This window comes from Acomys minous (assembly GCF_964271855.1).
Source record: "Acomys minous genome assembly, chromosome: 7".
Taxonomy (NCBI): Eukaryota; Metazoa; Chordata; class Mammalia; order Rodentia; family Muridae; genus Acomys; species Acomys minous.
Genome location: NC_140488.1, coordinates 17,102,832 through 17,125,242, shown reverse-complemented (window position 1 = coordinate 17,125,242; position 22,411 = coordinate 17,102,832). Strand labels below are relative to the sequence as shown.

General features: G+C 40.4%; 1 protein-coding gene across 4 annotated transcripts in view; it reads right to left on the bottom strand.

The window, feature by feature from the left end:
- Positions 1–21,237, bottom strand: part of FGF13 (fibroblast growth factor 13) — a 511,366-nt gene extending 490,129 nt beyond the window's left edge. For 2 of the 4 annotated variants that reach the window (XM_084789202.1, XM_084789206.1), the window contains exons 1-2: positions 3,902–3,992; positions 3,053–3,259 (exon numbers count right to left, since the gene is read on the bottom strand). In XM_084789202.1, the coding sequence (XP_084645328.1) occupies positions 3,053–3,101 (49 nt within the window). In that variant the 5' untranslated portion in view covers positions 3,102–3,259; positions 3,902–3,992. Of the gene's footprint in view, positions 1–3,052; positions 3,388–3,901; positions 3,993–20,886 lie in introns of those variants that run through there. The other 2 variants (XM_084789203.1, XM_084789204.1) reach the window with 2 other exon arrangements.
- Positions 21,238–22,411: the final 1,174 nt, after the last annotated feature.

Here is a 22,411-nt window from a genome sequence, read left to right as displayed (position 1 = left end):
GCCTCAGTTTCTGGAGTAGAGATTACAAGTGAATATCACTACACCCAGCCCAAACCACATTTCATTCAACAGTACAAAATAAGTTACTGATTACTTACTATGTGTGATTTAGAGAGTCTAGAAACGCTGTACTCTATAATAATCTTCAATGTAGTGATGATAGGCTGTGGGCATGAACCCCAAATGATAGGGTGGGAGGATGAATTTAAATGAGCAGTAGGCTGCAAAACAGATTATGAAGTTCATTCAAGCTGTTACTAAATTATTTGACTTGATTCAATCATTTGTCACCGCATCATTCAAAATTAAATGCAATTTTGAAATATCTATTAAATATTTGATCCCATATCTTGCTATGTTACAAAAGCTATGCTAATGAACACCTGAGATTTGAAAACACCAAATGTGACCTATACATAAGACATTTGCAAATAAACAAACCTCTTCATAATGTAAAAAAAAATTATTCATTAAAATACTGAGTAGATCTGGTATTGTTCATCTCTCACATTATTTTAGTCATATAAGATACTTGAAAGGAGAAAAAACCCTAATGAGCACTTGACAGTCATTATTTTGGGAATGCTCTAAAGTCAATGACCAACAGCAAGGTTGAAAGGGCAACTTTGCTTTTAACTAGGAGAAAATCCCCATCTCCTTAGGTTAAGTAAACTCCCTTCTTAAAATTTGTCCTATTAAACTAATTTATTGTAATTTCAATCACAACTATAATGGCTAATTACACAATTCCTACATAGAGAAATGTGGTTTCAAAAGTGATGAGTCTACACAAGAAAAGGTCATGACATATGCCTAGTAAAAAATATTTATTATAGTTACACAGACCTGTGTTCCCCTTTCCAGACTTGTTAATCCAATCTGAATAAGTGCAAATTATATACCTAAAACAGCAAGTCATTTTCTATGAATGAATTTGGAAAGCATCCCTTCAAATATAGACTGAAACAAACCAGGAGTAGCCACCTGATGGAAATCAGAAACCAAAGTTCCAGCAAAACAGTTGAAGTATTCCCAAGCTCAAATGCGACTGAGTTACATTGATGCAAAAACCTTTAGCTGCTTTCATTTCTCTGAGCTCTAGGTAGAAAGTGACACCTGAGCAGCAGGTGTAGGGGTGTAGCTCAGTGATAAAAGTGCTATTTTCACATGTAAGCTCCTCACATATGGTCTCCAGCATGCCAAAAAAAACACAAAAAACAAAAAACAAACTTGAGCATCCTTAAGTCATTTTTCCTTATCATAGGAAGATACATATCTTTGAGACTTTTTACAGTGGAAACATGTAACAGCAGATCTACTTTCAGAATTTACTAGTAGAGTTAATGTGTGTCCCAACGGGCCATCATGTCCCAGTGGGTCCCCAAACCTTAAGTTGACACCTCTACCTCTAACCCTTAGGACAACAGGCTTAAGCTTCCACAAACTTCCAGAGCCTTTAGTCAACCACATTGCCTAGTAGGAGGAGAAACACCTCCACTTAGAAATAAGGATAAAGGCCCTGAGTTGAAGACTTTGACAACTTTCCGTGGGGAGCGGGGCGAGGGAGGGCTGGGGCCGCCCTCGAATCTCCTGAGAAAGCAAGCTCTGAAAGAAGGGTCGAAGTGAGAAGAGAAGAAACAGGAATAAGGGAAAGAGTAGGAGGGAAAGGAGCCCTGGGGCTCAGGGAAGAACTGAGGCCTCCCTCTATGATCAAGAGCCAGAGCTCCTCCAACTCCCTGCTGTTGTAAATCCACATTAACTGGGGTGAGTTTCTGCATTTCAGGGTACTTGTGGTCCTTAGGGCCTACCCCAGCCCAGCCTCTGCTGTGCCTATTCTGGACAAGTGCAAGCTGGGCCTTTGCTCACTCCTCTTCCACACCTCTGCCTCTCTGCGTGTCTCTGCCCTAGTCCTCAAGGCTGTCCCCAGCTTACATTTCCGAGCTAAGCTGGATCCTCTAAGCAAGGCAGGCCCCAGTACAAGCTGCTGGTGGTACCAAAGGACACCCCTTCCTTTTCTTGAGTTCTTCCCAGCCTGAGCCCTGCTCTGCTGCATGTCCCTGTCCTGCCTGCAAGAGGCCCCAGGGATGAGAAGTACACTCTAGGGGACATGGGACAAGGTGCTTTGGGCCAGGTGGCTATATCTCAGCGAGCTGAGGAAACAGACTGTGCCCTTCTGCAAAGGCCCACTCCCACTAGGCACTAGTGGAAAGGGGACAACAGCCTTTGTTCTCCTGGGGCTCGGCAAGGCTGCGCTACTGAGGCGCAACACAGGCGGCGCCAGGGTAGCCAGATTGCTCACTTTTGCACGCGGCATGTCAAAAGGTGCACGTTCCTGTCTTCTCCTTTGAGTGGGATGGGTAGGAAGTTGGGGAGTAAGGAGTGTGAGGTGAAAAGAAGTATGGGGGGAGGGGTTCTGCATATGGGCCAAGCTCTTTGTTTGCACTGGGGGCAGGGAGAGGGGGGTTGAACGTGGATCTGAGCTTGGTCCTGAGAGCGGGACAAATTCCTGAGTATGTCACCACGTTGCACCCTAGCAGCACACATATGCACACTCTCTGGAGCGTATATACACGCACACACGCACGCACACACACGCACAATACTTTCTATCACACACAGAGGTATACACACAGGCATAGACACTTACAGATATACACGCGCACACGCGCCTGTACACACACACACACACGCGCGCGCACACACACACACACACACACCACACAAGAGACATCCAGTCAGTAGCAGGCAGCTCCATTCCCTCGCTCCAGGATGCAGCAGCTTCCTCTGCCCGCATCGTCGCCACCATGCGTTCAGAGGGGCAGTGGAGGAGACTGGAGGCACTCGCGGGGCCACAGTTCCGCTAGGAAGGAGGGAAAGTGGTGCAAACCCACACTCCCCTAGAGGCCCGGACCTCGGGGGTTTGCCCGGGGTCCGAGAGGTCACGGGAAGCTTAGGGTCTAGCGGAGAGACTAGGAGCCACTGGGCGGCGCGCACACAAGGGGGCTAGGGCAAGCTAGCAAAGGGAAGAAGGCTGACTGGCCGGTGGGCTTACCCTTAGAAGCATCTTTCTCCTCTTTGGGCTTGGTCACCTTTCCACTCATAGATCCCAGCTTGCTTGACAAGGTTCGTCCAGAAGAAGGAAGTCCTCTGCGAGCGGGCTGGACTTGGGAGAGCGCTTAAGGCGGCAAGTCGCGACCGCAAGCTCTCAGTGTAGCTCCAGGCGGAATCTGCTTTTCCCCACTGCTGTCGCTGCTGCCGCCTGCGAAAGAGTGGGGAGGAAAAGAGAGGGGTGAAGGAGGAGCCGCCGCCCGAGCCCGAGCGGCCGGCCGCGGGAGGAGCCGCTCGCCGCGCTCCAGAAGTGCAGAGACAAAGCGGTGCGGCCGCGGCTTCAGCGCCCCGCCGCTCCTGCCCGCCCGCGGAGAGCCGCGCTCTGGAACCACGGGACACCCGGGAGGCGCTGCCGGGACTCCCCGGCTTCGCCGCCGGCCTGCCAGGGCTCTGTGCGGGTCGCTTGCTCCGCGGGCGCTTGCCACGCCGGGAGTTGCCTGGGTGGGCTACCCAAGCTCTGACGGGCTGTTTTTCCCCGCCTCTCCCAATCTGCTGCTGACCGCTAACTCAATCAAAATAAAACCCCGAGGAAGGTTTAAAAAAAAAAATCAAAACAAAGACAAAAATATTCACTTAAAAATAACGAGCCTCTCCGAAAGGGAAATGTTTGAACATGTGATGAGCAACGTGTGAGCCTGTTACACCGCAGAGCCGCGCAGCTTCTTGCCCGCGGATATTCGGAAAGGGAGGTTCGCCTTTTTCTATTTAATCCAGTTTTCGGGTTTCTGTCTTTTGGCGAAAAGAGGGGCCCGAGTTGCTGGCTGGCAGAGGAGCGGGAACCGAAAACCCTTACCTGTTCTCTCTTTCTTTCTACACCCACACCCCCCTGGAGCTTGCCTGCTCCCTTGTTGCCACTCTCTGGGCAAAGAACTCTCAGATCCCAGAGAGCCACGAATCGACACTGGGGTGCGTTCTATATAAACGACAAGGTGTGGGCACGCGGGGGGCGGCGGGGGGCGGAGAGCGGGCGGCCGGCGAGGGCGGGGCCCCACAAAGCCGCCTGCCGGCTGTAGTAAAAACAGAGCTCGGCAGGGGCGCGCCAACGTCAGCTGGCGCCTAGCAAAAGCCTGGCAGCCCAGCTGAGTGCAGGCGATCTTGTCAGCGGGGCGTCCCCTATTCCCTTGGACAGGCAGGGGACTTCCTTTGCCACCACAGCGGGCTCTCTAGTTATGCTGTGTGAACAATGAAGCCAGGAGTCCTCAGTCTTCACCCTTCCTACCCCTTTGACTTCTAGCTGCATTCGTTGCCACCTACACTTTGGGGGACTCCGCTGTTGGCAACTGTGGTGAAATCTCAGTTTCCTGGAGTCTGACTCTTCACCTTTGACCAGGTTGAGATGGCCGATTCTCCAAGAAGGGAGAGAAGAAATCCTGGTGTCAACAGGGCTGAGAGTGAAAGTGACCCAGTAAAGGTTGCTGCTCCCCACCCCCACTGCCACACACTGACCCCCTCCTTCTAGGGCTGTAGGCTGTTTGGCAAACTCAGACTGGATGCAGCTTCCCCACTGCTCAGGTTAGCCAAGCTCATGTGGAGTGAGGTGAGACTAGCTTCTAGAGTTGCAGAGTAAGTAGGGTTAGCTTGCCTCTCAGGCTACGCTGAATAACAAGCCTTGGAAGATCCCTGAGAGTTAGAACTAGAAGAAAAAGCGCCCAGAAATCTTACATAGAACATAAAGGAAACGGGAAAGGAGGAATAGGGCGGTCATAATCAGTGCCTGGGTGTTAGGAAACCTTTCCCTTTATTGTTCTTTCTGTCAGTGGGGACAAGTGTGTGCTGTTAGGGCATAAGGTAGCTGTTAGCATGACTTACTCCACAGAGCCCTCAAAGCACTCCTCAAAACACACGCAGTATCCTGACCATGGAGATGTGCTCGTGAGTGCCAAGCAGAGAAATCATTCACCTCTGCCCACTCCACTCCCATCCTCTCCTTAATTTGGTTTTGTTAATGCTATTAAACCAGGAGAAGAAATCATATAGATGGATTAGTCCTACCGAATCCCAGGCTGTAACTCAATTACAAGAGCCTGTTGCGGCTTTCAAGACCAGGAGTGGGGGCTGCCCCTGCTACCAGCCAGGGTCTAAAGGTCAGCAATCCTCTAAACTCTATTTGCAGCCTCCATGCTCAGTCTGGGAGGAACTGTAGGCCTGGTTTTCTTGCAAATGATATCTAATAACCCGGGGCTTGATGATATAATGTAATTACTCAGTCCAAGATTAGACCATTAATTAATATCAATATTTTGGTAAAGAAATAACTTCTCTTCAAAAGACAGGAATTTAAAGGGTTGGATTTTTATGTATGTTTTGAGGATATTTTTAAAAGTTTCTAAACAATCTATACCCAGTAAATGGTATCATTCAGTTAGTGCCTAAATTGTGACAAGCAGTGGTGCTAAGTCATTACGTCAGGATCTTATTTAATCTTTTCTCAACATCTATAAGCATTGCTATTACTATTTCCATTTTCAAATAAGAAAAGGAAGCCTTGGAGTGATTAACTAATTTTTTAAAAAATTAGGTGTCACTATAGAGCTCATGCTGGCCTTGAACTCCAACGTGCTAAGGTTTCAAACGTAAACCATCATGTCCAAGTAATTTTCAGAAAGGCCATGCATCTGGTTATTAGTAGATCCTGGGTAAGAATCCAGGTGTGTCTATTTCAAATACCAAAGTCATTCTTTCGTACACCATCTCACAGCACGTCCCCCAGTCTCTTAAAAGAAGAGAAACACCTTCATTAGACATATCTTTCAATCACAAACATCTAAGTCTTTGTCAGCCTCCCTAAACACACACACACACACACACACACACACACACACACACACACACACACACTGTGCTCCTTGTCTTCTGTGTACCTATTTAATTTGCTTTGTTTGTATCCTCCTGGTAAGCTCCACTGGGGTCACCACATTATGATGTTCGAGAGTTCTCTATCTTTACAGATAAGCTCTAACCCCAGCTCTATAGTCAGCAAGACTAACATCCAGCTGGAAGCCAGATATAACTCTGTTCCTTAAAGGACAATAAAATAGTAGGCATAGTAAACATGTGATGAAACATAGGTTAGCTAGTATCACTGAGGTGATATACAGAGATGTTTGCATAGGAGAATGAATAAGCATGACCATCCATAAACACAAGTAAGTAAAAATGTGTTCCCTCATTGTAAATCACCCTACAAAAAAATCAGAACATAAAGAAAATAGATGTCTCATGTAAAAAAAAAAAACCTATAATGATGTGGGCCAATGTTGAGACAAATCAATCGTCTTCATAAGAGCGTTAGTGACAGACCCCAGGAATAATGACTATTCTAGTGCACAGCCATGCAATGTTATCTAAATAAGCTTCCTGAAGACTCTGCTAGGGAGGTTATACCCAGCCACTTTTGCAGAGGGAATTTGACTGCCCCTTCTTACATCCCTTCTGGTGTATTTAATGTGAAAATGTTAGAATTGGCTCCAATTGAAGGCACACTCGAGCCTCTAGTGTCCAGCTCCCAAATACTTGGTATCCAAAAATGACCTCCTGAAAGAGGCTTTTGATATCTCTGCTAGGAAGATAAGATGGTGGTCCTTTCGCTACGAGAGATTCCATCTGCCTTGCTTTCTTTTGTTTTGAGACAAGGTCTCACTGTGAATCCCCGACTGGCCTCAAATCCACAATCCTGTTGGATTTCCCTCCTAAGTGCTGAGAACCCTGGTAGGGCTCATAATGTCTTCAACCTACAGTAGTATATGGTGGGAATGGTGCTTTGTTAATTTTAGAGTAAATTATCAGACAGATGTCCAGCCCCCCTGGTGGCCTATTTCACACTTATTCTGGGGAAAGCCCATCACCATGGATGAAGTGTACCCACTCTGAAAAAAAAACATGCTGGAGGGTTTACAACTAGGCTCTCTAGCTGATGGTTTATGCTGATCTCCCTGACAACAACCCACATTGCCAGCAAGTCAAGGAAGAACTGCATTTTAGAGATCCAATCCAAATTACCAGATGACAGTAGCTTCATCTCACATCTGGCTGCATTCTTATGAGAGACCCTTTCTTTCTTTTTTCATTTTTAGCCACATATACAACACATTTTATTTTTTTTAAACATTTGTTTATTGATTTTATTTTTCAGGGTTACGTACATGCCACAATATGCATGTAGAGGTCAGAGGACAATTTGATTTTTTGTTTGTTCGGGTTTTTTTTCTTTTTAAATTATTTTTTTACATATACATTTATATTATTAATGGAGAACTATTCAATGGGATCCTGTTCAAATTCCTGGGTCAAAGGCTTGTTGTTGCATTTAAGCCATTTCAGTGGTTTGCGTGGAGTCTGAGTATCCCCAAGTGTCTAAGTCCTTAGTTATATAGTAGACACTTGGGTGATATGGCCCAAGTCAGACCATCTCAGTCTGCTGCCAAGCCAAGGTAGGATTTACCAGATTCCATGAACCATCTCTTTCTGCACTTCTACACTCTAACCAGATTCTTAATCCACACAATTATCATAAAAAAAAATGGTCATTGCTTTAAGACATTCAGCTTTTGGGTGCTCTGTTACACAAACGTTTAATATAAGAACCGTAGATTATTTTTGACCCAGAATTTTCTGTTCCTTCTTTGTTTGCTACAGCTCAAAATCGATTTTGGAAGTGAATTACAGTTGTAAGACAGGGAGATGTCAATAATTTAACCATCAGCAGCTTAACATTAAGATCTTCACAATCTACTGCAAGCAGATATGTGATTTTCTGCCTCCTATAAAAATGAACCTTTGGGCCATTATAACGTGATTTTGGAATGCATGTGAAAAGTTGACATCCTTAAATGTTTTGTCACTTGCTTGTTCAGGGAAGGAGGAAACATTGAGCTAGAGCTTAGTCAAGGATTCAGTCACTCTTCAAAACAGTAGATATCACTGGAAAGCATGGGCTGTCTATCAAGAGCCCCTATCATTTCACATTTCAAAACAATAGATATCACTGGAAAGCATGGGCTGTCCATGAAGAATGCTTATCGTTCCACAGCGCTTTATCTCACAACATCATCTACATTCTAAAGGCTGTCTTAAATAACTTTTTTCTCAAATTCAGAGGGGCCTGGGGTGAAGGCTTGGAGGTCAAAACACCAGGTGTTCTTCCAGAGGACCTGGGTTTCATTCCCAGTATGCACATGGCAGATTATAACCATCCTGACTTCGGCTACCAGATATTATACACTCTCTTTTGACCTCTGTGGATACCAGGTATGTATGTTGTATGCACACATATAGGCAAATCAGTTATACACATAAAAATAAATAAGTCTTTAAAAACAGTCAAACAACTGACATCCTCAGCATTTCTTAGCACAAACATGTAAAACACTTTGGTCCAGGACAGCCAGGATAACAAGATAACATAGAGAAGCCTGTCTCAAAAAAAAAAAAAAAAAAAAAAACCAAACCAAACCAAAATACAGCCCCTCCCAAACACACACACACACACACACACACACACACACACACACACACACACACACCACACACTCAACCAAAAAACAAACAAATAAACAAACAAAAAACTTAAAAAAAAACTTTTGGCCCCAAATTTTCAAGTTCTTGCCTTAACCCCAGAAATCATTCTGACAATGTTAAAAGTTTTTTCTTTTCTTTCCTTCTTTTTTCTTTTCTTTTCTTTCTTTCTTTCTTTTCTTTCTTTCTTTTTTTTTTTTTTAGAAAATTTTGGGTGTAATATTTAGTTGTTAGCAGATTTGTGTTTGACTTTATCTCCATTTAGACGATGACTTTATGTAACTCTTCATGATAAACTCCCAGATGCCCATTCTAAGGCCTCCTATAATCCTATCACAGAGTGAAATGCACAATACAGATCCCAACTTCATAATGTGACTCACAGAACCACTAAGGTTTTTTTGCCTATACTAATAACTTATTCATATTATGCTACTTTATACTCAAAGAAATACTGTGTTATTATCATCAGCTCCATTCTCCAGATCACAGAACAAATCCAGAAAGATGAAGCGACTTACACAAACACAAGTAGCAGGAGGCTTACCCAGGGTAATGCCTCAAGTAAGTCTTGGCTTCCAAAATGTCTTGCTCCTTCCTCTCTATATCTTGACACCTTCTGCAGTTATTATGGAATTATTATAAACTCTGATCATTCCACAGGAGAGAAAGTCAAGCATCAGAATGAGAACAGAGCTCTCAGAACCTGATGGCTATTTTATTCTTACTCTGTCAATGCCAGCCCCCCCCCACATGATTGACACAGAGGGTATGTTATCCACATTCCACGTCCATGAAAGGTCTGCTAGAGAGGTGTGTGGATTGTGGTCAGTGGGAATCCTCAGCTGTCGTTTCTATCAGGGTTGCCTCAGTTGCCAGACGTCATGGCCTTCTTATGACCGCCCACATTGCATAACTGAGTCCTGGCCTAATGTCAACACTCTTACGGATTCCACTGCTCCATGCCTGCTTAGCCAAGGCTGTGGTTGTCCTGCTTCAAAGTTCAACTACTCACTCTGCTCGGCAATGCCTTCTCGCCATTCCTGATTGCTAAGGAACATCTCCCACCGCAAACTTCATGGCTGATGGTCGCATTCTTTCATGGAATTCAATCTCTGACATTTCTCTCCACTTCTCTCAAATTCTGTCTTAGAGCCAAAACCTTTGCTAGGAATCTTTCTGTTTTTTTTTTCTTCTGAAAGCCTGTCAGAGGTGTCCAGCCTTTCAACATCGTGTTATGACATTTTCATCTATAAATTTGTTGTGCCATAGTAATATCTATCAGGCAATATATGTGGCCTATGGGTCACAAGTAGGACACGCCTGGTTTAAGTGATCAGTGTTCCGATATCTGTGGACTGAGACCTCTCTCTTAGGTAGGTCCTTGAAACTTTTTCTACTGTATTAAGGTCAGGAGCTTGGTATTATTCCTATCGCAAAGATCTGCTAGTCAAGTGGTGCTATATAGAGCTATACAATTTTAGGGAAAGAAGAGCTATGAATAAATATTGAAATATGAAAAAAGACAATCTGGGTCCATAATGATAAGATACTTACGCCTGCACTTTCCTTTGTTTGAAACTGTTTATAACTCAGTTGTTCTGTGCCAGCCAGTGTCGTACTACTATAAGAACTGACACCAGGTCCTCAACTTTTAGAGAGAAAAGTTTCATTTCAACTAGTAGTTTTGGTGCCCTAGTTGGTTAGTTCTTTATTTTTTAAGCCCATGGATTATATAATAGAGGCAAGCTTGTTCTGTATAGCAAGTTCTAGGCAAGCCAGTGATATAAGACCCTGCCTCAAAATAAAACAAAAAATGAAGTAAGGAAGGAAGGAAGGAAGGAGGGAAGGAAAGAAGAAAGGAAGGAAGAGGTAAGCATGGGTAACTTCTCTGTTCATGTTACCGCCAATACTGAATAACAGTATCAGGACTTAACCTCAGATAATTTTTATTTCAAAAGCCTATGCTGACATTTTTTAAAGAAGGCCCTGATTGCCATGGGTTAATAGATTTTGGAAGAATCTGTCAATAGTGAGTGATGCTCAGGATTTACTCTTAGTAGAGATGACATTTCTGAGCCCCACATTAAGCTTGTCAGTCAAGAGAGCTATGACAGTTGAAGGGCAGAGGAACCGCTTCCAGTGGCTCCTGTAGACACTCCTATATCTGTATCCTCACTTCTTGGTCCTTCTTTCTAAGATGCTGTACTGATAAAGTGCATGTATGCCTAGTACATGGTCTCAGTGACTTCCCCCACTACTCTACTGTGAATTTACCTACTGTTGGCACCTCCTGTTAAGAAGAACAGTGACTACATTTCCCAGAAGTCTCTTCCTTTTATTCTGCATGTTAAAGTGAAAACACAACTGTTATCACAAAAGAGAAAAAAATGAGTTACCACGGCCTGGGGAAAACATATTTAGGTCACCCAAAACTCTAAGTTCCAACTTGGAAGCAGTTTCATGAAATTTTGTAGTAATAGAAGAAAGTATGCCATAAATCAAGGCACTTTTCAATGTACATTGGTGGAAATATTCGGTAGGTGATCACAGCAAACAAGAGAAATCGTATACACAGGACTCAACTCCTATTTAGTGATATGATACTCTTAGCATTTTAGTTGTTGGAAACTATTGTTTTGTTAAATTAATACATTTCAAAAGGTTTTCTTCCATTACCATGGTAGGTTAGACACAGAAGTGGACAAAGAATGTCTCTGTAGGAGGCTAAAGATAGCCCAAGATAAATGAAATATTGGCTCTGGCCCTGCAACATTATAAACTCTCCATGATTGTTGAAGTTCTAGTCAGTTATTCAGCCTCGAGAAAGGCTTCAGTTTGAAATTGCAATTTCATCTATGGCCATACCACCCTGAAAGCGCCTGATCTCATCTGAAAGTGCAATTTCTTTTTGAAAATTTTGTCCACATAAGTTAGACTTTGTCATTGAGAACAACTCAAGTAAGGAGATCTGACTTTCACACAAACTCTGGTGCCCCATATTTGACCATGTCACTTGGATGGAGACGCCTGGTGACACTCAGGAAGGATAATAGGTCACCAAGGAGAGACTTGATACCCTATGAACATATACAGGGGGAGGAGGTACCCCTCAGTCACAGTCATAGGGGAGGGGAGTAGGGGGGAAGCGGGAGAAAGGGAGGAATGGGAGGATACAAGGGATGGGCTAACAACTGAGATGTAACATGAATAAATTAATTTTAAAAAGAGAACAACTCAAGTTTTAGGTGGTCAGAGTAAAACAGACTCACTCTGCTTAGGATGCTGTGAATGGTCAGACACCGTGAATGAACAGAAATATGTATGAGCTCCAGCTTCCTATTAGCCTTATATAGCTAAAACTGACAACTTTACAAAATTCTAGCAAACTTTTATTTTCTTGCTTCCTGCAGGGATACAAGCTGTAGTAATGATAAGAGACATTTGTCTGATCCCCACATGAATCCTCTGTATTTTCACTCTTCTCATGACTCCCTTTTAAAAATATTAAATTTAAAATGTATTAAATCCCTTAGCATTGCAATATACTTTTACTTTTATTATACTTATTTAGTGCATGCACATGTACTTTTGTATGAGGTGTAGGTGTGAATGTGTAGGGGGGTGTGTGGGTACATGTGTGCATGTGCACATGTGTGTACAGACATACATATTCATGCCACAACACTCATGAAGAGGCCAGAAGGCAACTTATGGGAATCAGGTCTCTCTTATCACATAGGTTCTGGATCAAATTCTGGTCTTAATGCTGGCCAGAAAGTGCGTTTACTTGCTGAACCATCTTGCTGGCCCAACATCATAGTATTTTAGAGATTATTTTCACAACTGTACCCAAATTATTACATTTATCCACCCTGAACCTTAACACCAGTCCTGTGTTATTACAAAGCAACTCCTTCAGTAGTATAACTAGGGTCCACCATGTGAGAAGACTCAAGGAAAATGAGAACTTAAGCTTATAGTGTTTCTCATTGCAAACTCCAAGCTACTTGCCTTTCTGAGCAAAAGAGTTATTGAAGCTTATGGGAAGCAATTAAATATGAGCTATGCCCTGCATGTTGTGAGAGTCCTGGCAAAAAGAACTGTTGTCTTTCTTTTTTATTTTATTAATTTATTCTTGTTACATCTCAATGGTTATCCCATCCCTTGTATCCTCCCATTCTTCCCTCCCTCCCATTTTCCCCTTACTCCCCTCCCCTATGACTGTTCCTGAGGGGGATTTCCTCCCCCTGTATATGCTCATAGGGTATCAAGTCTCTTCTTGGTAGCCTGCTGTCCTTCCTCTGAGTGCCACCAGGTCTCCCCTTCCAGGGGACATGGTTAAATGTGAGGCACCAGAGTATTCATAATAGCCAGAACATGGAAACAGCCTAAGTGTCCATCAGTAGAAGAACGGATAAAGAAACTGTGGTACATTTACACTATGGAATACTACTCAGCTATTAAAAACAAGGAATTCCTGAAATTTGTGGATAAATGGATTGAACTAGAAATGATCATAATGAGTGAGTTAACCCAGAAGCAGAAAGAGTCAAATGGTATATACTCACTTATATCTGCATACTAGCCCAAGGGGCATGTCGTACGAAAGCCTTGTCTTTCTTACTCTGTTAAGTACAAAGTAAATCATTGATCCAGAACTATAAGACCTTACAAAAGGAGACTAGAAACTGAAAAATATCAGACCCGTGTCCTTGGTTCCCCAAGACTTCAAGAGGCTATGAAGGAATGAATCAAAAGACAAGTGGGGCCATTTTAAACCCAGAAAGAAGGCTCCTAAGAAGAACTTAGTTTCCTACAGATTGAGAGCTCTACTACTACTTGAGTAAATGTCCCTTGACCATGAGGCAACTTCAATAAGCTATCAAAAAAAATAGTTCAACTATTTTTGTGGAAGGACAGATAAGTGATAACTTGTAAGCCACCATTATAGTGCATAATGAAGACAAAAAGAGAAGCATATGTTGAGGTTCAACAACAGCATAAAATAGATTTTCTGCTACTTCATAAGATTTACCAAATCAACAGTTTAGTAAATTAACTATAGAAGAGGATAACTTTGGCTGATATGCAAAACAGTGGCCAGGAAGATAACACACAGCAGGAAATAACAAACACAAGGGTAAAAATATCAAATGAGAAATGTGATAGAAAAAATGTAAGAGGCCTCAAAAACAAATCCCAAGGAATACAAAGAAAAGGCTGAAACAGGGGATAGAGTAAAACAGAAAATGAAAAACAGGTTCTCTGAGCACAACAGCTATATAACTGAAATAATGTAAATGTAAGCACATAAAACTTAAGAAATATACTCATAAAATGGCAGTGAATTCAAAGGGAAATTTTAAACAATCTGAAGGCAATAAAGATTAATCACTTTATTTCAAAATATACCTAGCACCAGAGAAAGCTTCCTCTGAGGAGGGGGACTATGTAGACTTATAGCATTAACCAACAAAAATGAGAAGAGAAATTATCTTAATATTTCCCTAATGTTTGGAAAAGAATCACAAATGTAAGGAGAAAGAAATAAGAAAAGGAATAGCAAAAATCTAGAATCAATAAAATGGATAAATGTTGTTCTTTGAGAAAATCCAGTGAGAAGACAACCCTCTTGAACTTCAGATTAAAAAAAGAGAAATTCTTTCACGTCTTGGAATATGAAAGGAGACATAACCAGAAATAAACACAGGTATAAAAATTATATACTAAATTACTTAGCAGTACACTTAAAATTCTAAAAAGAAATGCTTTCACCTTTTATAAAACTAAGCAACTCATTAAGAAGGAGAAATTATCAATTGGTCATTTATCAAATAAGAGAATAAATTAATGAGTAATATTTATCACTGGGCAAGTCACCACACCAAGGAGTTTATGGGTATTCATACTACGGTAAATATTTGAGGAAAACAATGTATTAATATTATTTAAACTCTCTAAAGCCATAAAAAATAGGCAATCCTTTTCATTCTTTTTTAAATGACATCAATCTATATTTAATCTCCAAACATGGAAATTGTTATAAATAGATAAATCTAAATCTAGAGGTACTGTTATTTTTGCATACACATGCAAACATTTTTAATACAATCCATGAGTCTTTCTTTCTTTCTTTCTTTCTTTTTTTACCTCATAATCATATTTTCTTTTGGGGTTTTTTTTCATTTTTTAAACTTTTTATTAATTTATTCTTATTACATCTCAATGGTTATCCCATCCCTCGTATCCTCCCATTCTTCCCTCCCTCCCATTTTCCCCTTATTCCCCTCCCCTATGACTGTTCCTGAGGGGGATTTCCTCACCCTGTATATGCTCATAGGGTATCAAGTCAATTAAGTAAATTTGTGACGATTTAGGATGTGCTATACTTTACCCTTACCTTCATTCAGAAGAAAAATTTCAAGGTATTCATTTTCTGTAAGTTAATTTGGGAACAAACAAAGTGATTTGACACGAAGGATCAAACGAGGTGGATTTGTGAGTCTTCCCAGTGAAGGCCTTCAGAGGTCTTGTCCACATTTTGCTTCCTTCTTGTATCCCTGCAGTTGCCAGGGATACAAGAGACTAGCAATTTGATCCTTCTTGATTTGATTGGTAGAAAGATGAGAAGGTGTTTTGTTTTGTTTTGTTTTTGTAGAAAAAAAAAGATACTAACCACCATGGTCTAGAAGAAGAGAGCCAGCCAGACCTACAGTGACAGTTAAAACCACTACCTGAGCCCAGAATAGAGCAAGCAGACTAACATAAAGACACACAAACAATAAATAAATTGTATGTATATGTAAATTTATATGTATATGATATATAGATATAGATATAGATATGTTGATGGTTTGGTTAGTTTGTTTCATAGAAATTACTAATCTATGTATACTATTAAATTTAGAAATGTGAAGGAGGTTAAACATCAGTATATGCATCAGCAAATCTCTCAATTTATATGAATTGATAAATTGTATCAATTAATTAAAGAGGAAAATAACATTAATGATGATATTAATACAGTCTTAAAGGTCATTTGATAATATTTAGTTGCACTCAATACATTTCTACTTAAATATAATTAGAAGGAAATATCTTGAAATAATAGTTTACCAAAAATATAATCACAAACAGCAAAGCACTGGCCCAATCAAACAAAATTCAGAACTAGGAAATAATGCTTCATATCCCTGTTATTATTCACCATTGTCTTGGAGTTTCTAGCTAATATAAAATAGCAAAAGGAACCAATATAAACATAACAAACTATATGGTATGTTTATCTGTCAATGTTATATTTGTAGAGCTAGAAAACAGAAACACTCTAACAAAATCTACACAAGTTACTCAGAGAATTTGGTAGGTGAAAGGATATAAAGTTGGTTAACACACATGTGCACACACACAATATAGTGCTTCTCTACTCAAGTAATGCGTACTGAAATGAAAATGGAATAAAACTGTATTCACAGTAATAAAAATACCCTGTATAATACTGGAATACATTTAATAAGAAATGCATCAAGGCAATATGAAAAAACTGCATAAAACAAATCCTGACAAAATGAGTGAATGAACCGTAAGAGTTGATATAAAACTACAATTTTCCCAATGTCAATATTATAACTTCAAATTCCAATTTAAATCCTCAATGTATTTTTGCAGTAGAAAAACAGGATATTCATATAATATATTTTAATATTTATATGTAAGAATAAATGCCCTAGACTGAGCATGAAAAATAAAAAAGAGAGAGAGGAGGGAAGGAAAGGGAAAACCACTCTCTAGACATCAGGATATACTCGAAAATCACTGTAATCAAATGAAATGGGAGCACTACATAAGTAATAGACAATGTGATTAAAAACAAAAGCAATAATGCACAATTATATGTATATAATCTTAAGATATGTAAAGCAGAACAAACGTTGATATTTCATTTCAATTGGGCAAAGGTGGATTGGAAATGCAATGCAGCAAGGATGCAATTAGACTTATTTACCTCAACTAAACAGTATATCAGGGTACAGACAAGTTTGAAGAATAACAAAAGTTCTGTAAGAAAGTCTATGAAATGATATACACAACCTTGCAATGGAAGGAACCTCCTAAACATTTTCTCAAGCTGAGAAGTTATAAAGAGATTATTTTACAACATATAGTTCTTCAGAACTTGGGCAAAAAGCACCATAACCCAAACAGATTAACATAGCTATACTTAGAAAATGCACATGGACTTTATAGTGAAATGCTGGACTCACAGGCAAAAACAAAAAACACTTACAACTTGACAGAAAGAAGAGGAGGGGGAGGAGGAGGAGCAGACTGAGGAGGAGCAGAGCTGCAGCTTTAAATAAGTAAACTTTTCTCCCCTAAAGAACTCACAGTGATATGAAGCCAGATAAACCAGGAACAGTAAATCATCAACCCACTTTACCCATAGGACTAATGGCATTTACAAAGTGTTATAAAGCAGGATGCGAGATGGCTCAGTGGTTTACAACGCTTTCTGCTTTTTTAAACTGTAGAAGGCCCAGGTTCAGTTCCTAGCACCCACATAGCAACTCACAACTCTCTGTACCTTCAACGTCCAGGATGATACCTCTTCTGAGCTTGCTGAGTTTGTGCACACATGGTGCCTATACATACATCCACACAGAAAATAAAGGTAAAAAAAGAAAGTGCTGTAAGACCAACATGGTGATATTGCAGGATAAAGTGTACTTGTGTACTGCTAGAGGAATTGTGAAATTTTTTACATGTTTTTTAGAAAACAGTGAGGCAACACTGAAATTAATAACAATGCTCATTTTTTAACCCAGTTATCTTATTCTTGGGAATCTGTTACAGAGTAAGAAAAATGGCAGTATATAAATGTATATAATCAACATGTTATTGTTATTTTGCTTTTTAGAAGCAAAAAGTGGAAGTAAAAGGAATGCCTACAAAATGTAGAATTGCTCGGATAACTTATTTGCATCTATATCACAAAATGTTGTCTAACCAATAAAGAATCAAATTAAACAATTGTAGTTGATTTGTAGGTTTTGGTGGAGTGGGAATAATAGAAGAACAATAGTATTTAAATACTGATTTCACTAAATGTGGAGTGTTTTATATAGTCTAGCCTAGCCTAGAACTATTATACAAACTATCCTTGAAATTACAGTCCTCCTCTCTCGGATACACAACTGCTGGGATTACAAACAGGTGCTTCATTTTGCTTTATATTTCCAACTCTCTGAATCCTCATAACCCTATTAGATAGGTACTATTATTCTCATTTTTCTAGATCAACAAAACAAGCCCCTAGAGAATCTAATCATATCACTAATAAAAGGCAATAAAATATAATACAGAAAAGTATGACTGACTATATCATTTCTGTACAAATTATAATTTAAGAGATTTGCATAGGTATTTGTGCAAATATGCAAACAAAAGTGTTTAATATAATTCTATGAGTATAATAATATAGAAGTATGCTTACTAATCTAGTAATATAGTTAGCTATTTTATAGTTGTATTTTATTATATACATAATATATCTACATGTTGATTGAAACTTAAGGAATAATTTACCCAAGTTGTTACTCCAAACATACTTAGAATATCTTCCTCCTCATGTTTGCACAGCAAACACTTTACCCTCTAAGTCATAGCTTGTCCTCTGAAAACAGATTTAATTGTTATGCCCATGTTGGGCACATTGTATACTCCTGCTTAAGGTGTTTCCAGAGAGAAAATGGGCTGTGGGTATCTTTTCCCATGATTCTTAGACTCTTGAAGAAAACTGTTTTTGTTTGCTTGTTCTGGTTTTGTTTGCTTCATTGTTTGATTTTGGTCTGATTTTAAACTTACAGTTTTACATTCATTTCTATTATTTTTATTCATTGTACATAGTGATAGATTTCATAAAAATATTTTCACAGAAGTATATCAAGTATTGTGACCATATTTCCCATCTTCCCACTTTTCTATCCTCTTTCCATGATTCCTCTTTATTCCTCCAAAGAGCCTTCCTTCTACTTCCATGTCATATATATTATATAGCTGAATAAATTTAAGAACTACAAATGAGAAAAACATATAATAGTTGCCTTTCTAATTTGGTAAAGATATGGTATTTGAGCTAGATTTAGTGTTTCTGGACATGAGGTCAGAATCAGATTCCCTGAGGTATTTAAAAACTCCAACTCAGAATTCTAAGAAATGATATCTAACAGCTGGAATGTTTAAAAAGTCCTTTATGTCATTCTTATGTACACTGCAGTGTAGACTATAAGGGATTACATATTTCTAGGCATGCAGAGAAGTGTAGAAGACACAGGAATCAAAGGCAATAGCAGGAGGAAACTAACCAGGCATGGAAACAGAATGGAAAACAGCAGCCAACTCAATTTGATTAGGGTATTAAGGTTGGTAAAGACAAGGATAACAAAGAAGATTGGAAAAGTGTGTGAGGGCTTTCACAAATGCCGTGGTGAGGAACTTAAACTTGATTCTGAGCAAATGGAAATCACTGGCACATTTAAACAAACAAATAAAACAATAGGGGAAACAACAACCTTCCCAGTGCTTCCCAAAATGAGTGATACATCAGAATATCCAGGGTTGTTTGCTGAAAATCCCACTGCTAGAATACTACCCCCAGACCTTCAGAGTCAGAATTTATAGGGGTAAAACCTAGAATTTATTGTTTTTAAAAATCTTTCTGGGTGATTTCTGGTCAGCTATCCCGGTAGTGGTTCATGATTGAATCTGCAACCCGTGTCTTTACTGATGTGTGCATTCCTGAAAAGATGTTTTTGTACGCAGTGATTTGATTACTGGAATCACTTGTTCAAAGTACTAGGTAAGTGTACTGTTTAGAGGTAATCTCCAGCAAATGTCCTTGTTCAGCAAAGAAAAAGACGTTATGTTATGCATAGCCTTTCTATAAAATGCATACATAGGCTAAATGCAAAACCCTTGACAACTTTCAATAAAGTGCTATATGTATGAGTGCCTAGTGGTAGTGATGCCATATGGCTGCACTAAACGTCACTTGGGGAAAATAACTATGAATGTGCAAGTTTCACCTAGTCTAGCAACACAGTGAATGAGCCTTCAGATGATACTGAATGAAAGGGGAAAGTGTTAGTAGGATGTGATACTGAGAGGAAGGCTTAAAATGGAAAATATGGTCATTTTGAGGCTTCAGGGAAGGGTGAAGCAAGAATGTGGGTAGACTGGCCATTTATTATGACTCATACTTTAGTGAGGGTTAGATTACATAACTTTCAGGGTGATTTTTGTAAGTTCAAATTTTCATGGTTATTATTCGGACATAAGTATCTTAAAGATAGAAGTAAAAACGAATAGATGCCGAGAGGAAACATGGAATGTTTAAGCACTGGTCTAATTCACTTTTTTAAAGTATGCAAAGGCAATACCGAGTCAGGAGATTTGTTTCCACAAGCCTTGTGATATTTTAAGCGTGTCATTTTCATTTAAAGAAAGTGTGCTCTTTCAAAAACATATCTTCATTTCTTTGAAAACACCATTATTGGCAAGCAGTGACGCTGGCCTAGGAGTTTGTTTAGCACAATACTAAAAAGCCAGCTACGAGCTTTACAATAGGTAAACTGATTCTTTCTCTCTCAGTGGCTTCCAACCTCCAAACTTCCCAAGCTTCCCTTCAATTCCCATTCCTTCCTCAAGTCCCATAACTGTGAACAAGCGAGAAAACAGAAATCTGTCTTAGCCATAGTATTTCAGGAAGGAAATAGAATCCAATCAAATCTGTTGTGAATCTAAGTTGGAATGTCTCTTTCCTAAGGTCGGCCTCAACTACAGGGATCCCTTTCTGGCCACTGTAGATTACTCCTCCTTGCTAGATAATAGAAAAGGTGACTAGAGATAAGGAATGTCCTGGGACAAATTCAGATTCACACAGTAGTGGGAGAAGAAAGAAAAGGTACCCAGTCAAAAGCATATTTGGGTACAGAAATTGAGACAGGGTTAAACGGAACAGTTGATGTGTTTTCTTGCTGACTAATCACTTGTGTGTGTGGAGGGAAGGTAAAAGGAAAGGAATTCGTTCCCACGTACTATAATGGCTTTATTGATGTTTTAGGAGCACAGAGGTTTGATTTGTACATTATGTCCTGCCCTGACATTTGTTTCCCTGCCTCAGGCAGAGGAAACTTGGGCCTGTGTTACCCAACAGGATCCCAGTTGCAAAACATTCCCCCCAGTGAGTTCGGTTTCACCTACCTTCAACGTGGAGCTGCAACAGGCTTAGTGGTGAGGAGAGAGCAAGATCCCACCATGAAGCAAAGGCTTGAAGGGCCGGTTTTTACTAGTGCCAACGGTCATGCACGTCTGCGTCCAGGAAGATTGTTGGTCATATCGTCACCATGTGTTTCTGAGGTTTTCAAGAGGCTGCATCAGGGCCAAATGGCCCCAAGTCCTAAGATTCCCCTCGGCTTTAAAGGCTTCAGGCAGGAAAAACAAATGCAGAACAACTTCAGGTGCCGGTAGACCCTGTTCCGTTCATATCCAACTGTTCTGAGGAGTGGTAAGTCACAGGGTCTATATTGCAGCTATTTTTAGTGAAACTGAATTCCTTCCCCCAAGTTCTTCTGCTTCCAATTTGTTCTAAGTGTAGGAGACCAGCTGTGGGCAGATCGTCTTACTGGACCAAGGCTCTGTCAAGGCGAAGGCACCGAAGCGGGAGGTGGAGCAAAGCTCACAGTTTTTGGTGCTTTGACCCTGTCTCGCTGTCTCACTATCTCCCCAGGAGGAGGATCCTTTGGAAAGCAGAGTGTTACCATACCGGTAGTGGGCATTCCCCTCCATTATGTCAGAAACTTGATACATAGATGACATGAGAGGAAAAAAATGGAGAAACTGGCAGACCTTTCACTTTCTTTTCTAGCTCCTATAAACAACTCTCTCTCTCTCTCTCTCTCTCTCTCTCTCCTCTCTCTCTCTCTCTCTCTCTCTCTCTCTCTCTCTCTCTCTCTCTCTCCAGATTAAATCTGTATCTTGGGCAGATAGAAGACTGGCATTTTCCCCATGCATAGCCAGGGATGGAAGTATGAGAATTCATGTCTAGTCCCTTTGCAGCTGTCATTCATTGTTCTAAGGGGTCATTTTAGTGGGGAGGGAGATTCAGAGAAGTTTTTTTTTTGGCTTCAGCCTTTGGCCACAGGTGTTAATTCAGAAGTAGACAGCTCTCTGGGCTCCTGAGAGTGCTAATTGCCTTCTCAGATTCATCTAGGTAAGTGGTTTACAGAGTGTGGGCTGTGACCCATTAGACAGTAATGCAATCTATTTAGTAGGCTGCCATCCGCACTTAAAAAATGAAAAGAAATAAAATGGTGAGAAGAGAATGCAATAAAACAGAGTCGGGGACAGAAAATAATACATTGCTTGCAATAAGGGTGACTTCTCTAAAACTCTGATTTCTTTTACATGTGTACACCACAGTACCTCACTTGGTAGAAAAGAATATATATCCTCAGCCTATCATCATTGTTATAAATTCTACTACTATTACTATAATCTTAGTTTGGGGAGTATTTGTTATATATTAAGCACTAGTCTTTCCTTTTTCTTAGCACTCTTTAACTATTTTCCCAATGGTATGTTCATCTCTGCTTTACCGAAGGAAGATGTCAGGCTTAGCTGAAGCTCCATATCAAGTTCAAGTACTTATTAAAAGAGAAGAGCTAGTGCATGGGTCTACAGCTGTCTCCAAAGTATGTGTTCTTAATAGCTTGAGACCACTTCTCTC